Here is a 27,938-nt window from a genome sequence, read left to right as displayed (position 1 = left end):
TTTACAGATAAATAGAAGATTTTCAGATTAAAAATTTTAAATATAAAGATGTCTTATGCTAATTTGTTTTCATTTTTATAGAGAGGATCTGACGAACTACTCTCAGGCAGTGTTCTCAGTAGTCCAAACTCTAATATGAGCAGCATGGTAGTTACAGGTAAGTAACTCTTAGCAGTCTGCCATTTGCTCTTTTATGGAGCAGAATATTGAAACTAAATTTTCATCTATTATACTAGAATAGCTTTTATTTTAAATGATGTGTTGGAGTGTTCTTAGAGGAAGTTTCACTGGAGTATATACAGGAATACTTCAAAAAGTGTGGAAAATGAAGTTAAAAGGTAAGTTTATTTTGAGGTAAAAAATATTTAAAATCTATGTATAGTTTTTAATGCATTTTCCATGAAGTTTTTGAAGATTCCTTGTATGTGCTGAGTTGATAAAATCTAAACTTGATTTTTGTGGGCATGTAATTCTTCAGGTCTGATTGCTATTTTGACTTTTTAAAAATTACAAAACTATCATTCTTTAAAGTTATAACCTCTTCACCTTTTTTATTTTTGTTTTTAGTTTTTCTGTTTGTATGTCATAGAATATGTTAAAATATTTCTTTATCCCTCTAAAGCCCTGAAGTCCCAACTATAAATAAAAACCAAAGAAAATTGAACAGCACAGTTGTTTTCTTTCTGTGATTTCATTCTTTTTTTCTTTGTTATACAGTATTTTAATTTTTTGAGTTTATTTCCATTATACTGCCTACTTGAAAATTTAAGATGACTTGCTTCATCTTCATTGTATATGTCTGAAATAATATTGTTGGTTGTAATGTCTTGCTGTAAACAAACATAGGTTAACTGTTAGACTGGTTTTGTGCTTGATGGACCAAATTTTGAATCTGATTATTAATGTAACACCCCTGTGTTTTGTGTTACTTACCAAAAATCAAAGTTGCTTTTTTTCTGTATAACCTTTCCTGAGTTGCTTACTTGAGGAACTAACTATAAGCATCTAAAATGGCATTTTTAATTTGTATAGATAGCCATTCCTTAATGTATATGTGCACATTGACACGTATGTGTACATCCCTGATAGGTAACTAAAAGTTAAAATTTAGTGCTTGCCAAATGCAGTCATAGTGCTGTGAAGATGAATTTATCAGCATGTGTTGTGGCCGATTTTCCTATTTAGTGATAACAAAGCAAAGTTACTAGACCATGATCTTGATATTCAAAGTACCATATACAAGTAATTGAAAGGCTTAAGTGTCTGCCACTTTGCTTTGTCAATATCTTTGTTTTTTTACAATGCACATAGTAATTATTTTTGTTCTTTTACTATTCATTTAAATTTCTTTTATATAAGGTGAACAAATTTCATTTATTTCATATACACGGATTTAGGAGCATAGTGATACTTCTCAGCGTACCCTTCCTCCTGTCCACTCTCCTAACCTCCCTCCTCCTTCCTTTTTTATTTTTTTTAATTTTTACAGTGACATATTTTCAGTCTATTTTATAATCATCAGATTAACCCTCCACTAAATAAATAATTCAACAAATAGCCCTGCACGTTGTGATTGTTATTGGAGACATTTTAAAAAGTTTTCAGGGCTCTAACAGAGTAATTGGTAACAGCCTTTCTCCCTTTTCCAATCTGTCATGCCCAACTCCTCCCCCCCCCCCCAAAGAAAAGTTTAACTATAAAATATAGAGGGCAGCTTTTGTCAAATTGGTGAGCAAACAGTTTAAGATTATGGTGTTTGAGTTAGGGGAAGTACATGAGGTGAGTCTTAGGATCACTCTGCTTTTCTTCCATAGGACCTTAACTATTGCAGCACAGCGAAGTAAAGTTCAGGCAGAGTGCAGACTTCTCACTGACCTAGGGAGACTTGAGTTTAGACTTTGAAGTTTTCCCAACATTTGGTATTTGTGGGGAATGGTCCTGTAGAAAAGGCAGTTGTCTAGGTGTTTAGGTATAGCATAAGGCAAACATTGGTATGGAGAGTTACCAGAATTTTGGAAAATGGCGCAGTTGCTTATATGCAGTATGAGACTTTGCAGGGTCTTTGAGAATTGTCTGCTCTAGGGATAAACTAAATGGTGATTTCCTGTGTTGAGCAGTGCTGAAGACATTAGCATTCTGGGAGATCAGAATGAAGATATATTATAGAGTATTGCAGGCACTCGGTTTACACTATAGAAAGACTAGGCCTTAAAGGATCACATGTCATAATAAGTTCAATCCAGGAGCCTAATTTAAGCAGAAAGTCTAATCTGACAGATGTGAAAGATTCACCAATACTTTATCTGCGAAAACAAAACTGTACTTCCCTAAGGAAGACAATGGTTTGTTCTTCCTGTGATTATTACCAATAATATGTAGCAAATGATAAAAAAATTAGAAGTCATGTGAGGAAATAGGAAAGTAATGTATATTAGGATATGTTTAAAGGGAACATACTGTAAAATGACGTGCATATTGGAATTAACTATAAGAACTGAAAGAGCTGTAAAGGAAAAGGTTGAAATAAAGAGTACACAGTATAGGAATGTGTTGATAAGTAAATATAAAGATGGCATATAGAAATAGTCAAACTGAAAAATAGAGTATTTGAAATGAAAAATTTCACTGGTTGAGGCTAATTGATTAGATACAACAAAAGAAAGGTTAGTGAATGTGAGTATAGATAAACAGAAATAATTCAGTCTGCCAGAAAGATCAAAATATCCTTGTAGGACAAACAATTTAAACTTCTGTGTTATTGGAATTCCAGAGAGAGAATAGAACGGAGCAAAAGATTGTCAAACAAATTCATATGAAGTCATATTATGAAAAAATTATGCATGAATTTCAAAATTTACTTTGGGGTTATCAAAATAAACCATCTTAATTTAGTTTTCTATGAACTTTTTGAAATAACTCTTTTTATAATTATGTATGAAGCAGTAATGACTGAAAACTTAAAAAATGTGAGGAAATAATATGTACTAATAGTGCTAACACTTAAGAAGCTCAGTAAACTACCCCAGGGTGTTAGGGAGCCAGTATTGTCCTTGAAAGCCCGGTGAGAACTAGGTGCGAAGTAGGTGTAGTTTCCTCTGTGCCCTGTAACTCCAGGACTGTTGGTGCAGGTGATGTAACCCATATATTAACTTGCAGTATGGGATTTAGAGAACCCTATTTGGATTTCCCTACTTTCAGGGGAGTGATTGCCAGACTACAATCCCAGGGATAACTGACACTCACCTTGTGAGACTTGGGTAATAACCCCACTGTATCCTTAGCTCCAGGACTATGACTAATTAGCACTATCCTGTTGCTCCAGGACTATGACTAATTAGTACTGTATTTCTCAGTGTTATCATAACATGCTCTGCAGGACCTAGAAGAGGGCCTACCTGCATTCCAGTGTTCCAGACCCACACTTGTCCACACACAATCCTTAGAAGAACCTATATTTATCCTTTGGGACCAAATTTCCCAGAGTTGGAACTTGAGCTCTTGGTGCCGTATGCCGTAGCATTAGTCATGTCCACACAGCAAGATCTGGGGAAGGTCCTATCCATATCACACAGCCTTAGGTACATAGCTGTTGATGCCACTAGTCCCAGCATCACTCAGGCTTCCCTGGCAGGACAAGGAGACAACCCCCTCAGTGTCAGACACACACATTTGGAAGGTCATGTCCACTTGGAAGTCATACTTGACACCTCCACAAATTGCTGCAGACTAGACAGCTATTGCATTTTTAGACACCTCTTACTGCTGAAGAAATCATTCAGATACTAAATTTCTGGGCTTGCCTAGAACCAAAATCAAATCAACAACCTAAGTGACATCCCACATGCCATCTAAACAACACAAAACTTTTTTTTTTTTTTTTTATAAAGATTATTTGAGAGGTAGAGCTGCAGACGGAGGGAGGGTCTTCCTTCTGGTTCATTCCCCAAATGAATGCAATGGTTGGAACTGGGCCGACCTGAAGCCAGGAGCTTCTTCTGCATCTCCCACGCTGTTCCACTGCTTTCCCAGGCCATAGCAGAGAACTGAATCTGAAGAGGAGCAGCTGTGATACAAACCAGCGCCCATACGAGATGCCAGTGCCCCAGGCAGAGGCTTAGCCTACTGTGCCACAGCCCTGACCCCATACAAAACAGTCTTTTCCAGTGAAACCTACTCTGTTAAAACAACAAGAAAACTGCTATCCCAGATGCCAAACATCACTTGTGGGGATTCAGGAAACAGGAAAGCAAGAAAGGTGAAACCTCCAAAGAACACAGTAGTTCTTCAGAAATACAACTTTTTCTGAAGAAAACCTGTGACAGTCCTGAAAAAGAATTTAGAATAATGATCCTAAGAAAAATCAGTGATACAAGAGAATACAGGTAGTTTAAAGGTATAAGGAGGGGCTGATGCTGTGGCGCAGAGGGTTAATGCCCTGGCCTGAAGCGCCAGCATGCCATATGGGCACCAGTTAGAGTCGTGGCTTCTCCACTTCTGATCTGGCTCTCTGCTATGGCCTAGGAAAGCAGTACAAGATGGCCCAAGTCCTTGGGCCCCTGCACCCACACAGGAGACCTAAAGAAGCTCCTGACTCCTGGCTTCGGATCAGCATAGCTCCAGCCGTTGTGGCCAATTGGGGAGTGAACCATTGGATGGAAGGCCTTTGTCTCTTTCTCTTCCTCTCTCTCCCCCTCCCCCTCCCCCTCTCTCTGTAACTCTTTCAAATAAATAAATAAATCTTTTTGAAGAAAGCTATAAGGAAAACACTAGATGAATGAGGAATTCAGTAAAGATACATATCATTAAAATGAACAAATTTTGGAGCTGAAAACTTCTGTCAGTGAAGTAATAAATATAATTAAGAGCTTTGACAACAGAAAAGACACAGTGAGAGAAGGAATTTCTGATTTGGAAGAGAAAACTTTTGAAATAATCCAGACAAAAATAAAGAAAAATTGGCTCAGAATAAAAAAAGTCCTCTGAAACATACGGGATACCATTATGGATACCTGAGAAAGAGGAGAGAAAGGCATTGAGAACCTACTGAATGAAATACTAGTTGAAAACGTCACAAGTTTTGAAAGACTTGTGGATATCTACATATAGGAAGCTCAGAGAACTTAAGCCACTTAGGCAAAAAAGATGTTCTAAATGAATACTAAAGTAAAAAATAACAAGTCAAAAGTTAAGGACAAGGAGACAATCTCAAGACAGTTGGAGATCTGGGCCAGTGCTGTGGCACAACAGGCTAAGCTGCCACCTGCAGTACTGACATCCCATATAGTTCAAGTCCTGTCTGCTCCACTTTTGACCTAGCCCCTTGCTAATGCACCTGGGAAAGCAGTGGAGGATGGCCCAAGTGCTTGGGCCCCTGTACCCACATGGGAGACCCAGATGAAGGTGGCGGCTGACTTTGGCCTGGCCTAGCCATTGCCATTCTGGCCAATTGGGGAGTGAACCAGCAGATGGAAGGCCTCTGTCTTTCTGTCTCCTCTGTCTTGCTCTCTAACTCACTGTCTTTCAGATAAATCAATCTTTAAAAAGTATATAGTATGAGAAAAACTTTGTTACATGTAAAAGGAATACCAATTAGATTCATGGCAGACTTCTCAGCAGAAACACTAAACCATGAGTTGAATGATATGCTCAAGGCCTTGAAAGAAAAACTTGCAACCAAGAATATTATATCCAGCAAAGCTATCATTTAGAACTGAAGGAGAAATGAAGTATTTCCTGGACAAGCAAAAACAGAAAAATTATCACTGCCAGACCAACCTTACATGAAATCCTGAAGGGGTTCCACATTTGAAGGTAATATCTTTTTTTTTTTTTGAAAGGCAGAGTGGACAGTGATAGAGACAGAGAGAAAGGTCTTCCTTTTCCCCTCCCCGCCAATGGCTGCTGCGTCCAGCGCACTGCGCTGATCCGAAGCCAGGAACCAGGTGCTTCTCCTGGTCTCCCATGCGGGTGCAGGGCCAAAGGACTTGGGCCATCCTCCACTGCACTCCCAGGCCACAGCAGAGAGCTGGACAGGAAGAGGAGCAAGTGGGACTAGAACCCGGTGTGCCGGCACCGCAGGCGGAGGATTAGCCCATTGAGCCACGGCGCCGGCCTGAAGATAATATCTTGAAGTCAGTAACAGATTTACTAAGAGCAGATATAATCAGCAAAATGGACAGGGGTTAGTTTTTACCTAACAATATTAAACTTGAATGTAAACAGATTTGATTCCCAAGATAGAGAATACAAGTTGGTTAAATGGATTAAAAAACACAAAATCCATCTATCTGTATGCTATTTACAAGATTCACACAGACTGAAAATGAAAAATACATACCATGCAAATGAAAACCAAAAACGAGTGGAAGTAGCTATACTCAGATAACATAAACTATAAAAATTTTTAGAGACAAAGAATATTATGTATTGATAAAAGGATCAATTCAGCAAAAAGAACGGTCATCAGTATAAATGCATCTAACACAAGACCATCCAGACAAATACAGCAAATACTATTAGACATAAAGGGAGAGACAGACTCCAGTAGAATAATAGTGTGTGGTATTTCAGCATCCCCACTCCCATCAATGGATAGATTATCCAAACAGAAAATCTACAGATACTCCAGAGTTGAACCACACTATTGAGCAAGGGCTACTAACAAACATTTACAGAAGGTAAGGAGACATTTCACCCAACAGCTACAGAGTACACATTCTTCTCATCTTCACTTGGAACATTTTCTAGGATAGACCATGTGTTAGTCCACAGATTGTCTTAGTAAATTAAAAAAGAATGAAATTATACCATGTATCGTCTCAGGTCATAAAGGAGTAAATCTAGAAATAGAAAGCAACAGGAAGAATACCAGAAAACTTAAAAATATATGTAAATTAAACATGCTTCTGAATGGCCAATGGATAAATTTAAAAGGAAATTAATTTCTTGAAATGAAAACATGTCAAAACCTGTGGGATAACAGCAAAAACAGTATTAAGAGGGAAATTTATAGCATTATGCTTGTTCAAAAAATGGAAGATCTCATTCTAAAGATGCATCTAAAGGACTTAGAAATACAAAAATGAACCCAAAGTATTGAGAAGTAAGTAATCATGAGCAGAAATAAATGAAACTAAAACAAAAACCCACAAAAGATCAATAAAGTAAAGAGTTTTTTTTTTTTTTTTTATAAGATAAAATAAAAACTTGTAGCCAGACTACCGGAAAAAAAAGTTGAGTTGGAAGAAATTACAACTGATAACACAGAAATACAAAGCCTCATGAAAAGCTACTGTGAACAATTGTATGCTAAGAAACTGAGAAATAGATAAATAATAAATCTTTTGAGAAGTAGATAAATTCTTGGATGTATGCAGCCCTAGTATCAAGAAGATCCACAAAAGATCTAAGCAGAGGCATTATAACTAGTGAGACTGACGCAGTAAAAATCTCTCTTCGGGACCAGCTCTGTGGTGTAGCGGATGAAGCTGCTGCCTGGGGTGCTGGCATCCCATTTGGGTGCTGGTTTGAGTCCCGGCTGCTCCACTTCCAATCCAGCTCTCTGCTGTGGCCTGGGAAAGTAGTGGAAAATGGCCTAAGTCCTTGGCCCCTGCACCTACATGGGAGACAGAAAAAGCTCCTGGCTTCAGATTGGCACAGCTCAGACATTGTGGCCACCTGGGGAGCAAACCAGCAGATGGAGGACCTCTCTGCAACTCTGCCCTTCAAATAAATACATAAATCTTAAAAAAAAAAAACAAAAAACAAAAAAACTCATCAAAGAAAAATCTAGGACCTGGTATCTGTCTTTGCTACTGAATAATTTAGTTTAAATTTATGAGCAATCTTTTATCTTTATAAGCCAATTAAAATAGTTCTTAATGAATTTTCCCATGTAGACCTAAAATATTTACACATATAGAAGATAACATACAAGATAGACCAGTAATGCTGTTGTAGTAATAGCTTCTTAAAATTTTTAGCTGTTTTTTTTTTAAATTACCATCAATTAGTAAGAATTACTTACTGCTGTTAGTAATCTGAATTAACCATACTTTTTCTAAGTTGAAACCTTTAGTACATTAATGGCTTTATCTGCTTACAGAACTGTCCCAAAGTATTGAATATAATAGAGGTCAGGGAAAAAGAAGTCATTTGGAACTTGCAACCTAAAAGAGGACATATTTAAATACAGAACCAACAATGTTTTAACTTTAAGAGCAGTAAATCTGATTTTTAGTGTTTGGAGAATACAAAACTGTGGATGAGAAAGACTTTAAATAGCAATGTTTAAATTTATAAACTCATTAACCAATGAGAATAGGCACTTTCTTAGTCCACACAGTATTTTTGAAAGCACCTGTAGGATTTTATAAAACATTTGTCCCTTTTAGAACTCTGGGCCTTTGTTATTAAGATGACCATCATGACTGATAATAATACGAGATCTTGTAACTTTTGGACATTTGTATCAGTAGCATTTTACATTATCATAACTTAGAATTTAGCACAGCTTAACACCTTGACAGTACCTTTAATATAATCCAAATAGCCTTATTAGTTGGTATCTCTATAAAATGAGAGACATTTCCAGGGGCTCAACTGGAAATATCAAAGTCCAAGAAATTTGGAACTTTAATTTTTTTGAATGCCTGTCAAAGATGCCAAGAATTCTTTAGAATACTTGATAGAAACAGGATTCTTTAGCATCATGACATAATATAGACCAGGTTTGATCATTGTTACAAAGCAGTCACCCAGATGCTTTAGTGTAAGTATATATTTAAACAAACCATAACTCTTAAAACTCAGCTGCTTTTAAACAATTAGAACTTATAGAGACAGAGCCGGCGCCGTGGCTCAATAGGCTAATCCTCCACCTTGCGGCGCCGGCACACCGGGTTCTAGTCCCGGTTGGGGCGCCGGATTCTGTCCCGGTTGCCCCTCTTCCAGGCCAGCTCTCTGCTATGGCCAGGGAGTGCAGTGGAGGATGGCCCAGGTGCTTGGGCCCTGCACCCCATGGGAGACCAGGAAAAGCACCTGGATCCTGGCTCCTGCCATCGGATCAGCGCGGTGCGCCGGCTGCAGCGGCGGCCATTGGAGGGTGAACCAACGGCAAAAGGAAGACCTTTCTCACCTGTCTCTCTCTCTCACTGTCCACTCTGCCTGTCAAAAATTAAAAAAAAAAAAAAAAAAAAAAGAACTTATAGAGACAGAATACAGTAGATTACTTCAATAGAATACAAAATCTGACTTTTTGGTCATCCCAAGAATTGGAAATAAAACCTTAAATGTTAGAGTTAGCACATGGAATCATCCTATAACTTGGAACAATTTTTATAGAGTCAAAACTAGGGAAGAGAAAATAGCTGGCCAGAAAACTGACAGAATCACCAAATAAACAAACTTCTACAAGGCCAGCATCACTTATACCAAAACCAGTGACACAGTACACATGAGAGCTACAGACAAATGTTCTTGATGAATATAGTTGTAAAAATTGTCAGCAAAATGTTAACAGACTGAATTCAGTACTACATCAAAGATAGATCACGATCAAGTGGCATTTATCCCAGAGATGTAAAGGTGGTTCAACATTTGCAAATCAGTAAGCACCATAAAACACATCAACAGAATGAAGAGCAAAAATGATATGATCATCTCAGTAGATATAGAGAAAAACATTTCATAAGATTGAACATACCTTCATGATAATAAACTATCCCTTCACTTTCAGTCTCCTTGTATCTTTGTTGGTGAGATGTGTTTCTTTTTTCTTTTTATTTGACAGATAGAGTTATAGGTAGTGAGAGAGAGAGACAGAAAAGTCTTTCTTCCGTTGGTTCACTCCCCAAATAGTCGCTACGGCTGGCGCTACGCTGATCCAAAGCCAAGAGCCAGGTGCCTCTTCCTGGTCTTCCCATGTGGGTGCCAGGGGCCCATGCACTTGGGCCATCCACTGCTGCCCTCCTGGGCCACGGCAGAGAACTGGACTGGAAGAGGAGCAACCAGGACTAGAACCCAGAGCCCATATGGGCTGCCAGCGCCGCAGGCAGAGGGTTAACCAAGTGAGCCAGGGTGCTGGCCCCAAGATGTATTTCTTATAGGCAGGAAATAGATAGGTCTTGTTTTTTAATCCATTTCAGCCAGTCTATCTTGTAGCTGGAGAGTTGAGGCCATTTACATTCAAGGTGACTATTGATAAATAACAACTTGGCCCTGCCATTTTTCCAAAAATATTCCTATTGTATACTTTGGATTTCTTTTGTACTTCTACTAGGGGCGAGTTTCTGCCTTCACATTCTTTGATAATAATGGCTATCTTTCTATGCTGTGTGTTAACACATCCCTAAGCATCTTTTGTATGGCTGGATAAGTGGCAACAAATTTTTAAAATTTGTTTGTTGTGGAAGGTCTTTATTTCACCTTCATTCATAAATGAGAGTTTTGCAAGGTATAGTATTCTGGTTGACAGTTTTGTTTTTTTTTTTTTTTTTCTAAGAATGGGACTATATCTCTACATTCCCTTCTAGCCTGTAGAGTTTCTGATGAGAAGTCATCTGGGAGTGTAATTGGAGATCCTCTGAAAGTAATCTGGCATTTCTTTCCTGCACATTTTAGAATCTTCTTTGTTTTACTGTGGAAAGTTTGATTACAGTCTGTCAGTGAAGTTTTTTTATGGTCATGTCTGTTAGGAGTTCTGTGTGTTTCTTGTACTTAGACATCCTTTCTTTCATTTGAATTTTGTAAACTCAGTACAATTTGTCACAGTGATAGAATTAAGGAGGAAAAAAATAGCCCAGAAAACTAGAAAGGGGTAGAAACTAATGTATATTAAGAACCTACATCAGATTCCACAGTGATGTCTGTAGAAACCAGTATAAACAAGTAATTGTCAAATAAGTAATAAGTGAATTTTGAAAAGTTACAGGATCTAAGTTCAATATTTAAAAAAAATAAGTTTTTCTCTTACACAAATGGGATATTGGAAAATGAAATTTCAGGAAATGGAGTCACAAAATGTGAGGTAGAGTATCAGAATAAATGTAGCAAAAGATGTGAATAACCCCCAAGAGACATTTAATAAAAGACCTAAAGAATTAGAGAGATATACACCATATTCATGAGTTATAAAACTAGAAATGTTAACGTGGCTCTTCTCATTAATTTGGTATAGCATTGAGTCTACAGATGAGTCCATTAAACCCAACAGCTTTTAAATTGAAATTGATGGTAGATTCTAAGATTTACGTAGAAATAAAAAAGACCTAGAATAACTAAAACCATTTTGAACCAAAAAAACCTTCAAGTATGCACACTACATGAGTTCAAGATTTATCCTAGTTAATGTAAATATTGCATATTAATTGCCATAGATGATGTATAGATAAATTCACATTTATTACTTACAGAGGTACCTTGATAGTGGGGAAAGAGAAGATTTTTTTCAGCAGCTGTTTCCAGAAACCAAACAAACAAAAAAAACAATATAGATACAATATAGAAAATTTCAATCAATTACGTATTTAATAGCAAAAAATAAGCATACTGATATATTACGACAAATCATCAAATATATTTGCAATTTGGGGTAAGTGAAGATTTCTTAGAGAAGACCAGAAGCAGTAATCATAAAGGAATAATTATAAATTTGACCCCATCAAAATGAAAAACTTCACCTATCAGAAAATATTGTTGAGACAAAGACCAAAGCATAGACTGGGAGAAAATACTAATATTCATACATCAGTACCTCTGGTAAAGAAAAGACTTATATAAAGGGCTCTTCCACATCACTAAATGTAAGTAACCCAATCTGTTAAATGGCAGAAGTCACCAGAATAAGTGGTAAGCACATGAGAAAATAATGTTAGAAAGCACCAAACTATTATGAGGTATACTTGACACCAACTAGAATGACTGAATTAAACTGGTTGGCAGTACTGAATATTGATGAGGATATGGAACAAGTGGAAATACTATCCAATGCTAGTGAGAATATAAAATAGTTAGCAAGATAGTTCGGCATTTTGTTTAAAGTTAAATATAAACCTACCTTATCTATTATATTATTTTTTTACCAGTGAAAACATGTTAAATATTAAGACTTGTTTAAATATGTGTATCAGAAGCTCAATGGTCCTGGGACCAGAATTGTGGTGCAGTGGGAAAAGCTGCCTCCTGTGACACTGGCAGCTCTTAATGACACTGGTTCGAGTCCCACCTATTCCACTTCCAATCCAGCTCCCTGCTGATGGCCTGGAAATACAGCTGAAAATGGCCCAAGTCCCTGGGCCCCTGCCACCCATGTGAGAGACCAGGATGAAGCTCCTGGCTCCAGCCAGGCCCTGCCCTGGCTGTTGTGGCCATTTGGAAAATAAACCAGCAGATGGAAGATGTGTTACTGGGCCTCCTCCAAGGCCCAGTAACTCTGCCTTTCAAACAAATAAGTGAATGTTAAAGAAAAAAAATTAATGGTCCCAAACTTAAAATAACAATGTTTGGGGCCAGCGTTGATGGTATAGTGGGTAAATCCCCTCCCGAGAAGCCAGCATCCCATATGGGTGTTGGTTCAAGTCCTGGCTGTTCCGCTTCTAATCCAGCTCCCTGCTAATGCACCTGGGAAAGCAGTGGAAGATGGTTCAAGTGCTTGGACCCCTACACCCAAATGGGAGATATGTAGGAAGGTCCTGGCTCCTGACTTTGGAACGGCCCATCCCAAACCATTGCAGTTGTTTGGAGAATGAACCAGCAGATGGAAGATCTCTGTCTATCTCTCCCTCTCTCTCTGTAACTGCCTTTCCAAGAAATAAATAGATCTTAAAACACACACACACACACACACACACACAAATGCTTAATGAGAGAAAAATGGATTAGTAAATTGTGGTTTAGTCATACAGTAGATTACTAAGTAATAACAAAAGAATGGTTAGTAAACATGCAGTGGTATTAGTGGTTTTAAATATTATGAAGCAAAATAAGCTAGACACAATAGTACATACTCTTAATTCCATTTTTACAAAACATATAATTTTTAATCTAATGATTGCCTTCTGGGTGTTGGAGGTTAATGGAAAGGAAGTACAAGGAGATTTTCTGGAGTGATAAAGCTGTTCCATATTAATATTTGGAGAATGAGCCAGCTGATCTCTGCCTTTCAAATAATAAATTTTTAAAATTTTTACAATAATGTACTCTAGATACCCTATGTCCTTGAATTTTGAGTCCTGAAAGTACTGTGTGTAAGAAATGATGTATCAAGAAATTGGAAGAACTTCTGAGTTATTTGGAAAAGGAAATTGGGGAAAGTTTGTTTTGGTTTAGAATCACTGGGTTGATGAATGATAGTACCATTAGCAAAGGAGAAAAAGTGGAAGAGGAGATTGGTTTTTGTGGAAAGAAAGTGCAATTTAGTAGTTTTTTTTTTTTTTTTAAGGATGCTTATGAATGATACATAAAGTATCCTATGACCAAATAATCAATTGCATCTTGTTGTAGTGATGTAATAAAACTTCCTTAAAGATTTGTTTCAGGCCGGCGCCGCTGCTCACTAGGCTAATCCTCCACCTGTGGCGCTGGCACCCCGGGTTCTAGTCCTGGTTGGGGTGCGGATTCTCTCCCAGTTGCTCCTCTTCCAGTCCAGCTCTCTGCTGTGGCCCGGGAAGGCAGTGGAGGATGGCCCAAGTGCTTGGGCCCTGCCACCCGCATGGGAGACCAGGAGAAGCACCTGGCTCCTGGCTTTGGATCAGCACTGTGCGCTGGCCATAGTGGCCATTTGGGGAGTGAACCAATGGAAGGAAGACCTTTCTCTCTGTCTCTCTCTGTCTAATTCTGCCTGTCCAAGAAAAAAAAAAAAATTTGCTTCAACATAATGAAATTTACATGCAGTCCTTTTAATCTCCATGCACAGATGAAACAAGTTTTGGGATATTTCTGTTTTCTTCCTAACAATGAAAAATGAAAGTTTGCAAATGTTCTCATAGATATCAGTTTGGATACTGTTGTTTATAAGAGCAGATAGCTTAGAAGGCCATTAAAATTAATGATTATCATTGCTACTTCATTGTCTTTCATATGTCTCATAAGGACACTTATGATTATCAGATATCAAAAATATATTATCTTTTAGCTTCCAGATCTCTTTGTTTTATTTTTAAGATTTACTTGTTTATTTGGAAGGCACAGTTGCAGAGAGAGAGAGAGAGAGAGAGAGAGAGAAATCTTCCATCCACTGGTTAACTCCCAAACTGCTGCCATGGCCAGGGCTGGGCCAGGCCCAAGCCAGTAGTTTCATCCTGGTCTCCCAGATGGATGTAGGGGCCAAGTACTTGGACCTTTTTCTGCAGCTTTTCCAGGCACATCAGTGGGGAGCTGAGTTGGAAGTGGAGCATCCAGGATTCAAACTAGTGCCCATATGGGATGCCAGCGCTGCAGGAAGCTTCTTAACCCACTGTGCCACAGTGATGGCCCTAGCCATAGCCTCTAGCTTTTTTTTTCTATTTTGTTTTTTAAAGATTTATTTATTTATTTGAAAGGCAGGGTTACAGAGAGGCAGAGAGAGAGAGAGAGGTCTTCCATTTGCTGGTTCACTCCCCTAATTGGCTGGAGCTGGGCAGATATGAAGCCAGGAGCTTGGAGCTTCTAGGTCTCCCATGTGTGTGCAGGAGCCCAAGGACTTGGACCATCTTCCTCTGCCTTCCCAGGCCATAGCAGTGAGCTACATTGAAAGTAGAGAAGCCAGGACTCATAGGATGCCGCACTGCAGGCAGCGGCTGTACCTGCTGTGTCACAGTGCCATTCCTGCCTCTAGCTTTTTATGCAAAATGTTTTTAAATTGATGTTACTATAGAATTCTGTATCCCAAACTACCCCAGTAGCCTTTCCCAGACTTTCTGTATACCTATAGAATAAGTGCTTTCTATAAAAGGAAATGGTTAATTTTAGAAGTTAGAAAATAAATAATGTTAGAAAATTTAATCTCAGGTAATTATATAATAATTTGATATAACAATATTTTATAATAGGTTAGGTCTTTCAAGAGAAGTAAAGGTGAAATATTTCAAGAAAATTGCTAGTCCCAACTAGCGTTCAAGTTGAGTTCTGTTGAAAGGAATTTGTATCTCTTTGATACTGGGGAAGAGGCTGGACATTTGTAAGGTGGAGTGTCTTTATTAGTCATTTCTTCATAACTATGGAAATAGGGTATACTTTTAGTTATGTGTATATCTGCCAATGTTGATTATTCTGCCATATCAGGATTTACTTATTACTGCCAAGGGTGTGATATTTTGCCTTATGTGAAACAACTGAAATCATCCTGTAGATTTTGTTAATGTTGAAATTTTCATTTTAAGTTTTTATTGACATTGTTGATATTTCATCATGCTTAGAGAGTTTTGCAGATTTTTTTGTTTTTATGTTTTTGACGGTTCTAACAAATACTCTTCCATACAGAGGTATTGAGAGTCTTGTGTTTGTTCTATACTTTTCAGATATGCCTAAAGTACTTTTGGTACGTAATACACTCAGCACTCAACTACTGGGACATGTAGAGAGCTTTAGCCAGATTTTACAGTAAGCCCAATGAGGCTTTATTTTATTTTATTTTTTTAAATGGTGACTGTTGGAATTAACTAAACAGCTGGCAAAATAACAAACACATCTATCTATTTTTTTTCCTGGTTAACTCCCATTTGGATTTTCTGTCTTATTTCATATAGCAATGAGTTCCTTCATTCACCTTAGAATCGTTATTTTGTTCTTTACTTTTCTAAAGCCATCAGCTTCTGTAACAGCATCAGCTTCTGTAACAGGGTGTGTTGCCTAGAAGTGTAACTAAAATTGCTTAGAATTAAACTGCTTTGCTTCTCGGTATAATATTCGATGAAAGGGACTTTCCAATACTTTTTTTTTTGACAGGCAGGGTGGATAGTGAGAGAGAGAGACAGAGAAAGGTCTTCCTTTTGCCATTGGTTTACCCTCCAATAGCCACCGCGGCCTGCGCACTGCGCTGATCTGATGGCAGGAGCCAGGTACTTCTCCTGGTCTCCCATGGGGTGCAGGGCCCAAGCACTTCGGCCATCCTCCACTGCCTTCCCGGGCCAGAGCAGAGAGCTGGCCTGGAAGAGGGGCACCTGGGAAAGAATCCAGCGCCCCGACCCGGACTAGAACCTGGTGTGCTGGCACCGCTAGGTGGAGGATTAGCCTAGTGAGCCGTGGCACCGGCCCCAATACTTTTTCTTTCTTTTTTTTTTTTTTTTTTGACAGGCGGAGTGGACAGTGAGAGAGAGAGAGAGACAGAGAGAAAGGTCTTTCTTTGCCGTTGGTTCACCCTCCAGTGGCCGCCGCGGGGTTCTAGTCCCAATACTTTTTATAACTGCTTGAGTCTGACAGATTAGAAGAGTCATTGTAATTACGTATTTTGTCAGGTAGTTTTTGCTGGGCAGAGGAAATTTTAATGTTTTCACATGTTGTGTTTCATTTTGATACGAAGCTGAAAGTATATTGTTGAAAGGGACTAAAATATAGATCTATAGATTAATTAAGAAGGTGATTGCTGAATCCCAGACCCTAGAATGTTTATAGTGAGCAAGTAGAGATAGAAGGACCTTGGAATTCGAATGGCTTGGGGGAACTCCATTAGTTTTGGGGAATGAATGAGTAAGCAGAGGATTCAAAGGCAGGTCTGAAATGAATCACGGAAGTAAGAAAAGTAGATGTGGAAATTGTTAGGGATGCTGTGAGGACAGAGATTAGGCAAGTAAGAGTGTTCACAGTTCCTCAGTGGTTGATAGATGTAGTGATTTAACAGATTACTCATGATCTTGGTGAGATTCATTTATGTAAAAACTGCAGGTAAAAGCTAGTGGAGAGCAAAGGTCAGTCAGGAGGAGGAAAATAATGAACTGATCAGAGGTGAAAATGTTGGCTTTAGAATTGAAGTCAGGGGCCGGCGCTGCGGTTCAATAGGCTAATCCTCCACCTAGCGGCGCCGGCACACCAGGTTCTAGTCCGGGTCGGGGCGCTGGATTCTTTCCCGGTTGCCCCTCTTCCAGGCCAGCACTCTGCTGTGGCCAGGGAGTGCAGTGGAGGATGGCCGAAGTGCTTGGGCCCTGCACCCCATGGGAGACCAGGAGAAGCACCTGGCTCCTGGCTTTGGATCAGCGCGGTGCGCCGGCCGCAGCACGCCAGCTGTGGCGGCCATTGGAGGGTGAACCAACGGCAAAGGAAGACCTTTCTCTCTGTCTCTCTCTCTCACTATCCACTCTGCCTGTCAAAAAAAAAACAAAATAAAAAAAAAATTCAGAAACTTGTTTTCAGTTTGAAAGAGAAGTGTCAGGTAGAAATGGCTTTTGTTTTGAGTTTGTCATTTGTTGAATATCTGCCCTAAACAAAAGGCTTTTAACAGGGCAGAATAATAGAAAAATGATGTATTTAAAGATTTCTATCACATACATGAAACTTAAGTGGGTAATTGGACATAAAATCCCAAAATCATCAGAGTTTTTCCTAGTTTTAAGTAACTCAAACTAAAATTTTTGGATTTACCTAATGAAAGATAATGGGAAAAAGTTTAAATTACTATGCTATTTCTTCTGAAGAACCTGAGGTGTAGCCCAGACACAGTTCTGCTTACTTTCTCAGAGAATAATGGCCTGGGTATTTTATAAGCTGAAGGATACACATTTTCTTCTGTCCTTTCTGTTTTCTAGGGTTAGAGTGCTTTTATATGTTAAAATAACCAGGAGTTGTCAGTTTCACACTTTCACATAATCGTAGCATCAGCTATTTGAAATGAAGACTTATATTTTTAGCTGCCACTCTGTTGAAACTATTAACTAAGGAAGTAGTGGGCAGTGTGAAAAGAGGTTGTACCTCTTGATAGTTAGGCAGTAGCTGGTTCTGTCTTTGGGGAGGAAAGTGAGTATCCTTTTATATCGTCATATACATGTATAAATGGATTTCAAATTTCTTTGCATCAGTATTTATCTTTTAATTTAATGTCCCACAAACTTTGTGAAGTATACTCATGTAATACAAAGTTGGTTTTTCATGTTATCTAGTGTAGTGGTTTAAGGGCACAGATTATGAAGTCATATTCACTGAATTTTAATCCTTTCTTTACTAATTTCTGTCCTTGCCACCTAGTAACTGCCTGACCTTGTGTGTTTAACTAGCTTTTATTTATAAATGTTGCTGTCAGGTCATGTTAATAGCAATCTTGAAGTTGCTAATTACCTGACATATAGTTAACTTAGAGTGATTGTTAAATAGTGGTGTAAAAGACAATTGCATCTTCTCTATATTTTTCCAGAAATCAGATATTTGTCTTATACTTTATTAGGAGTATGCCACCTTCCTATATTATTCAGCTGTTTTTACTTCTGTCTACTATCTGCTGTTCAGAAAATATCAACACAAATCCCAAATAATACTTCAGTTCTATTGTTAGCTGCAAATCATTTGAGAGGGGAAGTTTTTTTCACATACAGGTATAGTAATAAGTAGTATCTTTATTATTTTTTTTCTCTGCTTTCCTCTTTCCCAGAGGGAACAGGACAGACCAAGTTAGAAGAAACTGAAATTTGCTGTTTCTAACCTGTGACTTAGGGTCTCTAGGTTGGATAATGAAGTATTTGTCTCTGTTGTTCAAGCACAGTGATGAACAAAAACTAACTGGGAGGTTTTTGTACTCAGACTGTTTTGCCAGGAAAAGGCCTTAGTCCTGTATAAGAAGAAAATGTGCACATACGCCATATGTTTATGTATTTTTTGATTGCCTCTTTAACTTGATAGTTTTAATTAACAGATACTCATTGATGATTTTTTTAGGTAAGATGCTAAAAGAATAGAAATTTTAGCCTCTTTCTGCTTTTTGTTAAATTTAGGTACCTGTGCATACACCGATCTTCTTTAGTAAAATGAAAGGATGTGTGGATAATTCCTTTTGGCTTTTCACATTTCTGGAGTGATAAAAGAGCTGACTGGCCATGATTTTCAGGGTAATATATTCAGAAGCCAGAGCATGCTACTCTTCTGTACAGAGACAACCTAAGGGGATTTCTAAATGCATTGCCTGACCCATTCCAAGAATATAAGCCTAAGTGAAACTATTAGAGGAAAATATAACTGAAGTACAGCTTGACAAGTAAATTACCAAGTTAGTCCACATATTATCTCCTAGGGATACCTTCTCTGGTCATCAAATAAAGGCATTACTACCATCCTCTTCCAGTCCCTTGCCTAAATCACTTTTGATCACATCATTCTGTTATCACACTTAGCATTATAAGAAATTACCTGGTTCACCACACTCTCACTGGACTGTAGAGTATCAGACATCATATTCATCTTGTTCACTGCTTTACCTCATAGCCTGGAAAAGTTCCGAACACACTCCTGATGCTCAATAAATGGTTAAAGAGTAAAAGAGTTTTTAAAACACTTAAAGACCAAAATGATCTTACAGTTTTGTAGATATACATGTTATCTTGTTTATGTAACTCCCCAAAGTATTTAATGCTATTTATAAATTGTGTATGATTTCTCTATGTGTAAGGATCCTTCATTTTAGTTAGGGTCTTAGAAATATCCTTGAGGCCGGCACCGCGGCTCAGTAGGCTAATCCTCCATCTGCGGCGCTGGCACCCCGGATTCTAGTCCCGGTTGGGGTGCCGGATTCTGTCCTGGTTGCCCCTCTTCCAGTCCAGTTCTCTGCTGTGGCCCGGGAGTGCAGTGGAGGATAGCCCAAGTCCTTGGGCCCTGCACCCCATGGGAGACCAGGAAAAGCACCTGGCTCCTGGCTTTGGATCAGTGTGGTGCTCCGGCCGCAGCGGCCCTGGAGGGTGAACCAACGGTGAAGGAAGATCTTTTTCCCTGTCTGTCTGTCTCTCTCACTGTCCACTCTGCCTGTTAAAAAAAAAAAAAAATAGCCTTGAGTCCCTAGAAGACTCAGAACCACCGGGATCGGCGCTGTGGCATACTGGGTAAAGCCACTGCTGTAGGGCTGGCATCCCATATAGGTACTAGTTTGAGTCCCAGCTGCTCCATTTCACATCCAGCTCTCTGTTATGACCTGGGAAAGCAGTGGAAGATGGCTCAGGTACTGGGGCCCCTGCATCCATGTGGGAGACCTGGAAAGAAGCTCCTGGCTTCTGATCAGCTCAGCTCCATCTGTTGTGGCCATTTGGGAAGTGAATCAGTGGGTAGAAGACTTTCTCTCTCACTCTGTCTGTCTCTCTCTCTCTCCCTCTCCTCTGCTCTCTGTAACTCTGCCTTTTAAATAAAATAAGTAAATATTTTTGTTTGTTTGTTTTTTTGACAGGCAGAGTGGACAGTGAGAGAGAGACAGAGAGAAAGGTCTTCCTTTTTGCCGTTGGTTCACCCTCCAGTGGCCGCCGCGGCCGGCGGGCTACGGCCGGCGCATCACACTGATCCGAAGCCAGGAGCCAGGTGCTTCTCCTGGTCTCCCATGGGGTGCAGGGCCCAAGCACTCGGGCCATCCTCCACTGCACTCCCTGGCCACAGCAGAGAGCTGGCCTGGAAGACGGGCAACCGGGACGGAATCCGGCACCCCGACTGAGACCAGAACCTGGTGTGCCGGCGCCGCAAGGCAGAGGATTAGCCTAGCGAGCCGAGGCGCTGGCCAGTAAATCTTTAAAAAAGAAAAAAAAAAAAAAGAATCACCAATCAGGAATAGTGGATAGACTACAAGTCCTTCAAGCAGGTTATTTAAAACATCACCTGTTTTATTGGCGGCTCTACTAAATTTTTATTTTGGTGAAGTTTTGGAATGAAACTGATTACTAATATGTTGGTTTACTTTAAAGCTCAGAGTAACAGAATAGTTAAGCTCGTGAATGATTTATAGGATATTGATGTTAATAGCCACAAAATCCTGAGGTACCTAGATTAGGTAATATTAACAAATTATGAGAGGCTCATTGTAGGTAAACTATAGTGTGAATTGACTGCATAATAGCATTGCCTTCTTAGGTCCCATTTTTGAGTACAACATTTATAGAACCAAGCAATCTATTATTTCTCAGGTAAACTTATAATCTGCCTAATTTTTGCTCAGCCAGTTTTTTTACTTTTACAGTAGTAAAACTACTTTTTTACAATGCTTCTTTAACTATGGCTTTACATTCTGCACTTTCAGTTACTTGTGGTCAACTCTGGTCATAAAATACTAAATAGGAAATGTCAGAAATAAGCAATTCATGAATTTTAAGTTGCATATAGTTCTGTGTGGTATGGTGAAATCTTATGTTGTCCTGTTTTGTCTTGCTTGGGACATGATTTCACCCCTTTGTCCAGCCTGTTAACTCTGTGTATACTGTCTGCCTCTTAGTCACTTAGTAGCTGTGTCAGATATCAGATCGACTATGATGGCATTGCAGTGCTTGTGTTTATATAACCTTTATTTTAATAGTGGCCCCAAAGAGCAAACTTTTATTATAGTATAATTTCCTGTTTTATTATTATTGTTGATCATCTCTTATTGTGCCTAAAGTATACATTAAACTTCACCATAGATATGTAAAGAAAGAAATAATATACAGGGATACTTGAAAAAGTTTGTGGAAATTGGAATGAAGAGAGAAGTTTATTTTGGTACAGAAAATCTTTGAAATTCATGCATCAAAGGGACCTTTTAAAAGTTAGTGGAAGGGGCCGGCGCCATGGCTCACTTGGTTAATCCTCTGCCTGCGATGCCGGCATCCCAATAGGTGCCAGGTTTTAGTCCTGGCTGCTCCTCTTCCAGTCCAGCTCTCTACTGTGGCCCGGGAGGACAGTGGAGAATGGCCCAAGTGCCTGGGCCCCCACACCCGAATGGGAGATTAGGAAAAAGCACCTGGCTCCTGGCTTCGGATCGGTGCAGCGCCAGCTGTAGTGGTCATTTGAGGAGTGAACCAGCAGAAGGAAGACCTCTCTCTCTCTCTCTCTCTCTCTCACTCTCACTGTATATAACTCTACCTGTCAAATTAAAAAAAAAAAAATAGTGGAAAGTAAGTTTTATGAAAACGTGATGCATGGATTTCAAAATTATTCTGCATCAAAACATTTTAATTTCATTTTCCATGAACTTTTTTAAAGTAGCCTCATACTGTATTTGGTGCTATATGTGGTTTCAGGCATCCACTGGGAATGGGAGTATCTTGAAGGAACATATCCCTTGCAAATAAGAGAGAACCTGTGTTTTTGTTAGTCTGTAATAAGATGATCAAATTGCAAGATAATTGTGTTGTGAACAGTTTCTTTATGGAACTGCATTTTGGGGCCAACAGTGGTGCAGTGGGTTAAGCCACAGCCTCCACTGCCGACATCCCATATTGGCTTGCCAGTTCAAGTCCTGGCTGCTCCGCTTCCTCCTATGCACCTGGGAAAGCAACAGAAAATGGCCCAAAGGCTTGAGCCCTGCTGTCCATGTGGCGTATCTGGATGGAATTCTGGACCCTGGCTTTGACCTGGTCCAGCCCTGCTTATTGCAATCTTTTGTAGAGTGAACCAGTATGTGGAAGATCTCTTCTGTCTCCCCCTTTTTATGCCTTTCAAATAAAAATTTTTATAAGAAATTTTTAATGGTTTTGATATTCATTTATTCTTTGATTATATTATTCAGGAATATTACTTAGCAGCACTATTAGCTAATCGATAATCCCATTTAATAATAATTGATGGATATGGTTTTCTCTGTTCCTTTGAAAGCCTAGATTTTTAATTTTTAGGATTATTCAGGTATGTTCAACTATGATTATAAATTCTTTTGACAAATTTGTTTTATTTTCCATAAATAAGGAAAATTGTATATTATTGTTAATACATATATTTTAAAATATTTTCAGCCAATGGTAATGATAATAAAAAATTTAAAGGAGAAGATAAAATGGATGGCACTCCTTCTCGTGTACTTCATATTCGAAAATTACCTGGTGAAGTGACAGAAACAGAAGTCATTGCTTTAGGCTTACCTTTTGGCAAAGTGACCAACATCCTTATGCTCAAAGGGAAAAATCAGGTAACTTTCAGGTTTTATAAAAATGTTAAATCTCGAACTACATGGCTGTGAATTGTCATCCTGTAAGAGGAAAAGACTACAGAAGATTAATTTTCTGAAAGAACATAAAAGAATTCTTACTGTAACTTTTCCCAGTAGATTTGTATGGAAAGTTTGTGAGATAGTTGTCATAGTTTTCAGATTCTGCCTTTTGAATTCACATTAGTACTCTGAACAGTTGTTATAGTGAGATTGTAGAAACAAATGAATTTCTTTTGTTGTGACTCTGTTTTCTGTTATTTCAGAAATCAGTAGGCACTGGAACCATCTTAGGCTTTTCCTTTAGAAATATTTATCTGGGCCGGCGCCGTGGCTCACTAGGCTAATCCTCCGCCTTGCGGTGCCGGCACACCGGGTTCTAGTCCCAGTCAGGGCGCCGGATTCTGTCCCGGTTGCCCGTCTTCCAGGCCAGCTCTCTGCTGTGGCCAGGGAGTGCAGTGGAGGATGGCCCAAGTGCTTGGGCCCTGCACCCCATGGGAGACCAGGAGAAGCACCTGGCTCCTGCCATCGGATCAGCGCAGTGCGCCGGCCGCAGCGGCCATTGGAGGGTGAACCAATGGCAAAGGAAGACCTTTCTCTCTGTCTCTCTCTCTCTCACTGTCCACTCTGCCTGTCAAAAAAAAAAAAAGAAATATTTATCTGGAAACATTAGCAGTAATGATTTAATAAGCTGAGTAGATTACACAGATGCTGAAGTTTATTGAAATTTAACTTACAGAATTAAAATTTGTGTAAATTTTCAGGCCTTTTTGGAACTGGCAACAGAGGAAGCAGCAATCACTATGGTTAATTACTATTCTGCTGTGACACCTCATCTTCGTAACCAACCAATTTTTATCCAGTACTCCAATCACAAAGAATTAAAGACAGATAATACTTTAAACCAAGTAAGTATGTTGTACTTAAATAAAATGGCCCAGCATGTGTAAAGAATTTGAAACACAATAACAGAAAATAAAATGTTGAACTGTTCAGAAGATGTTCTATATAGATATGTTCTAGTTATTAAAGTATTTTCATGTTTCATGTCCAAAATTATTAAAATTATGTTTAGAAGAATTGTAATTACTTTCATATTCTAAGTTAATACTGATGAATTATTTATAAGTTACTTTAAAGCCATATTCAAATTTTTGTTGCAAAAAAAATGCTACTGTAAGTTGAAATTTTGATGTAGAAACTGTTTATGAGATAGAACTTACCAGGATATTCTTTGCTAGTCTGCTTATACTTTAAAATATGAAGTTCAGTACATTTTATTATTTGACTTTTTATAGGTCTTATTTTCTTATGGAAATATTCCTTTTGATATATGTCCATTTTCTGGGGAAAAATCTAAGAATAAATAATATATGAATATACAAGTATTTTTGTTTTAGTGTTTTGATGTAGAAGTTATTTAAAATTAAGTAAAAAGTGCTATTGGAATGTTTTTAGATCTAAATATGTAGGATTACTATAATGGTCTAAATGATAGCTCTTCTAATATATTTTTAAGCTAATTATGTATTTTATTTTGTTAAAATATAAACTATCTGGCTTTTTTATCTCACCAAAAATTTAATGGAAAATAATTTCTCACTTTTTCAGTTCATAAAATGTGACTTTAAATTATTTCATTAGTTTTCAAAAAAATAAGCTTGTAAAACTTTTTCTAAAAGATATATTCACCATTTTGATATTTTTTAATTTTTTTTATTTTTTTCATTTTGATATTTTCATAATAAAATTTTCATTCATTTTGAACAAGAAAGTATATTTCTAAAAACTTACAAGGAAGGAGTATACCCTTGGTGTTCTCTATTTTTAACTTAGATATGTTTATATTTTAAAAATTAGTTTTCAATTGACAATAATTGTATATATTTAGGGGTCACAATTGAAGGCTTCTATACATATAAATAGTATAGGATGATCAAATTAGGCTAATGTCACCCTCAAATATCATTTCATTTTGGTGAGAACACTTAAAATTCATTCCTTTATTTTAAAACATATATTATTACTATTTAAAAATTTATTTTATTTATTTGAAAGAATTCCAGAGAGAGGTAGAGACAGAGGTGTTCCATCTGCTGGTTCACTCCCCATTGGCTGCAACAGCCAGAGCTGCACTGATGTGAAGCCAGGAGCTTCTTCTGGGTCTCCCACATGAGTGCAGGGACCCAAGGACTTGGGCCATCTTCTTCTGCTTTCCCAGGCCATAGCAGAGAGCTGGATCAGAAGTAGAGCAGCCGGGACTCAAACCGGTGCTCATATGGAATGCCAGCGCTTCAGGCCAGGGCTTTAACCTGCTGAGCCACATTGTCGGCCAAAACATGTATTATTATTAATTACGGTTGTCATGCTGTGTATTGCAGCACCTGAACATACTTATCCTAACTGAAACTTTGTATCCTATGACCAAACATCTTCTCTTTCCTCATTCATTCCCCTCTACTACCAGTCTCTGGCAGCCATCATTCCAAGTCTACTTCTGTGAGTTCCACATTTTTAGGTTCCACATATAAATGAGATCATGTGGTACTTGTTTCTGTCTGATTTAGTTCATTTAACATAATGTCTATTAGTATTTTTATTAAGTAATTAATAAATACATGCTTATTTTAAAAGATTTAAAGGAAAGGAATGTAAAGAATGAAACCATATCGTTATATGCAGGAGAGAGTATGTGTAATTTTAAATAGGATTACCAGTGAAAGCACAATAGTGAAGGAACATTTGAATAGTGAACTTCAAAGTGGTTAAGAGAATAAGCCACTTAATCCAGCTTGAGATATTCTACACAGAAGAAGGAATGCATAATCTTTGTTTTTAAAAAAAAATGCAGGCCATTGCTGTGTTGCAGTGGGTTAAAGCCCCATCTTGCAGTGCAGTCATCCCATATGGATGGCTGCTCCACTTTAAGCCAGCTGCCTGCTAACGTGCCTGGGAAAGCAGCAGAGGATGGCTCAAGTCTTGGGCCTGTGTACCCACGTGGGAGACTTGAAAGAAGCTCCTGGCTCCTGTCTTCATATATGCTCAGCTCGGCCTTTGTGGCCATCTGGGGAGTGAACCAGTGGATGGAAGGCTATCTGTCTCTCTCTCTCTACCTCTCTCTGTAACTTTGTTCGTATAAAAAATATGAGCAAAATATTAGAGAAGGACATTAAATATTTTAAAACAATTACAATCATTTTTATTTTTCAAAAGCCTTTTCAATCCTTTTACATTGTAGTTGGTCATACCTTGTGACTTTATAATAACTCTTTGAGGATTCTAATCACAGTAGTTTTATAATACATCAATATACTTTGAATTATTTTCTTCTGTGCTAGCTTTTATGTTTTCCTTGTTCTCACTCTCCTTGCCTTTGTGCCATCTTTCTACACCATACTTCACACAGCCAGTTGTTATGCATTCTCAGGTTTCCCTTTAGCTGTTTCTTCCTTCGTGAAGCTATCCCCTAATCCAGAGTGGAATAGGTTTGGATTGTGGGCCTCTCAAATGCAATTTAAAATCATAGTAAGATACTAGCATGCCATATTAGATTGACTGAAATTCAGACACATAATACCAACTGTTAATGATACAGTAGATAGGATTGATCTTTCATGTGTGATAGGAATAAAAATTGATAGAACAGTTTTTGACAGCTTGAAGTACATACCAAAGTCGAGCATATGAATATTCTTTGCCTTAGTGAATCTAATTCTAGTTAACTACCTGAGAAAACATACACAGTTGTTTATCATAAGAAAGTTCATAGACCATTATGTCATAACAAAGCTGGAATGGTCCAAATATTCAAGATTTTAACTAATATATAAATTTGTAGGTCGGATTGTTATTTAATTAGTATTTTAATGATGTGGTTTGTCAAGATGACTATGTAGACTCCTTGAATCCCAAGCTGTGTGATCACTAGTTGTGTAATATTTCAGTAAAATGACCGTTCTTATTTATTATCATAAGTATCCTAATTTTTTTGTGTTCTTTCATTCATCATCATATACTGTATATTCTTTATTCATATGCTGATACAAGATTTTTCAAACTATAAAGCATTGTAAAATTACTTGTCATTATTAGGTTTAACGTTTATTTGCCTTTATATATGTTCTCTGACTCCAGAGAAAGTAGAAATTATTTTCTTGTCAAAGATTCTGTCATAATAATAGGAAATGCATAGTAATAAAGGCAGTCTTTTGTAACATTTAACCTGTGATTTGGCAGATTTCCTAAAAATATTGTATTTTTTTTTATATTTTAAAAGTCTCAGAAATCAAGATGTATCTTAGAATAGTTCAGAATCTTATTAACCATATATAAAATAGTAATGTGTTTTACAATTGATGGTATATTAGGTACCATAAAATATATGAGAATTTATTATGTCTTTGTTTTCCTGAAAACTGTGGTTTTGCAGTAGATTACACATTAACATCTGTTCTTAATATTTCTCTATTAATATTGTATTAGAAATAGTGAGTTTTAGATAATCCAGTATCCCCTTGTTGAGATTTGCTGTGTACCTGTTTTATGGAGTGGATAACATTAAAGTTTTATTGTCTTCTGAAAGTTTTATAAAGATTTATTTATCTGTTAGAAAGGCAGAGTGGCAGAGAGATGAAGAGACACAGAGTGATCTTCTATCTGCTTATTCAGTCCCCAGATGGTCACAGCAGCTAGGGCTGGGCCTGTCAGAAGCCAGGACCCTGGAACTCCATTTGGATCTCTCATGTAGGCCATAGGGCATTCTTCTACTGATAGTTTGAAAGGAGAGAAGCAGGGATTCCAATTGGCACTATGATATGGGATGCCAACATTGTAAGCAGTGGCTTACTTGCTGTGCCCCAACACTTGTTGGCCCTGAACTTTTTTTTTTTAAGCCATT

At 38.0% G+C, this 27,938-nt stretch overlaps 1 protein-coding gene and 1 long non-coding RNA gene across 6 annotated transcripts in view; both read left to right on the top strand.

The window, feature by feature from the left end:
* PTBP2 (polypyrimidine tract binding protein 2) overlaps positions 1 to 27,938 on the top strand; it is an 81,659-nt gene that overhangs the window by 23,101 nt on the left and 30,620 nt on the right. For all 5 annotated transcript variants that reach the window (XM_008264836.4, XM_008264838.4, XM_008264837.4 and 2 more), the window contains exons 3-5: positions 82 to 157; positions 22,851 to 23,023; positions 23,806 to 23,949. In XM_008264836.4, the coding sequence (XP_008263058.1) occupies positions 82 to 157; positions 22,851 to 23,023; positions 23,806 to 23,949 (393 nt within the window). The remainder of the gene's footprint in view (positions 1 to 81; positions 158 to 22,850; positions 23,024 to 23,805; positions 23,950 to 27,938) is intronic.
* On the top strand, positions 3,866 to 13,363 carry LOC138850595 (uncharacterized). The gene is made up of 2 exons (XR_011390559.1): positions 3,866 to 8,845; positions 9,216 to 13,363. It is a non-coding gene; the product is annotated as an uncharacterized lncRNA (long non-coding RNA).

Source organism: Oryctolagus cuniculus, chromosome 7 (genome assembly GCF_964237555.1).
Source record: "Oryctolagus cuniculus chromosome 7, mOryCun1.1, whole genome shotgun sequence".
NCBI lineage: Eukaryota > Metazoa > Chordata > Mammalia > Lagomorpha > Leporidae > Oryctolagus > Oryctolagus cuniculus.
The sequence above is the reverse complement of the archived record's forward strand: the minus strand, read 5'-3'. Positions and strand labels throughout refer to the sequence as shown.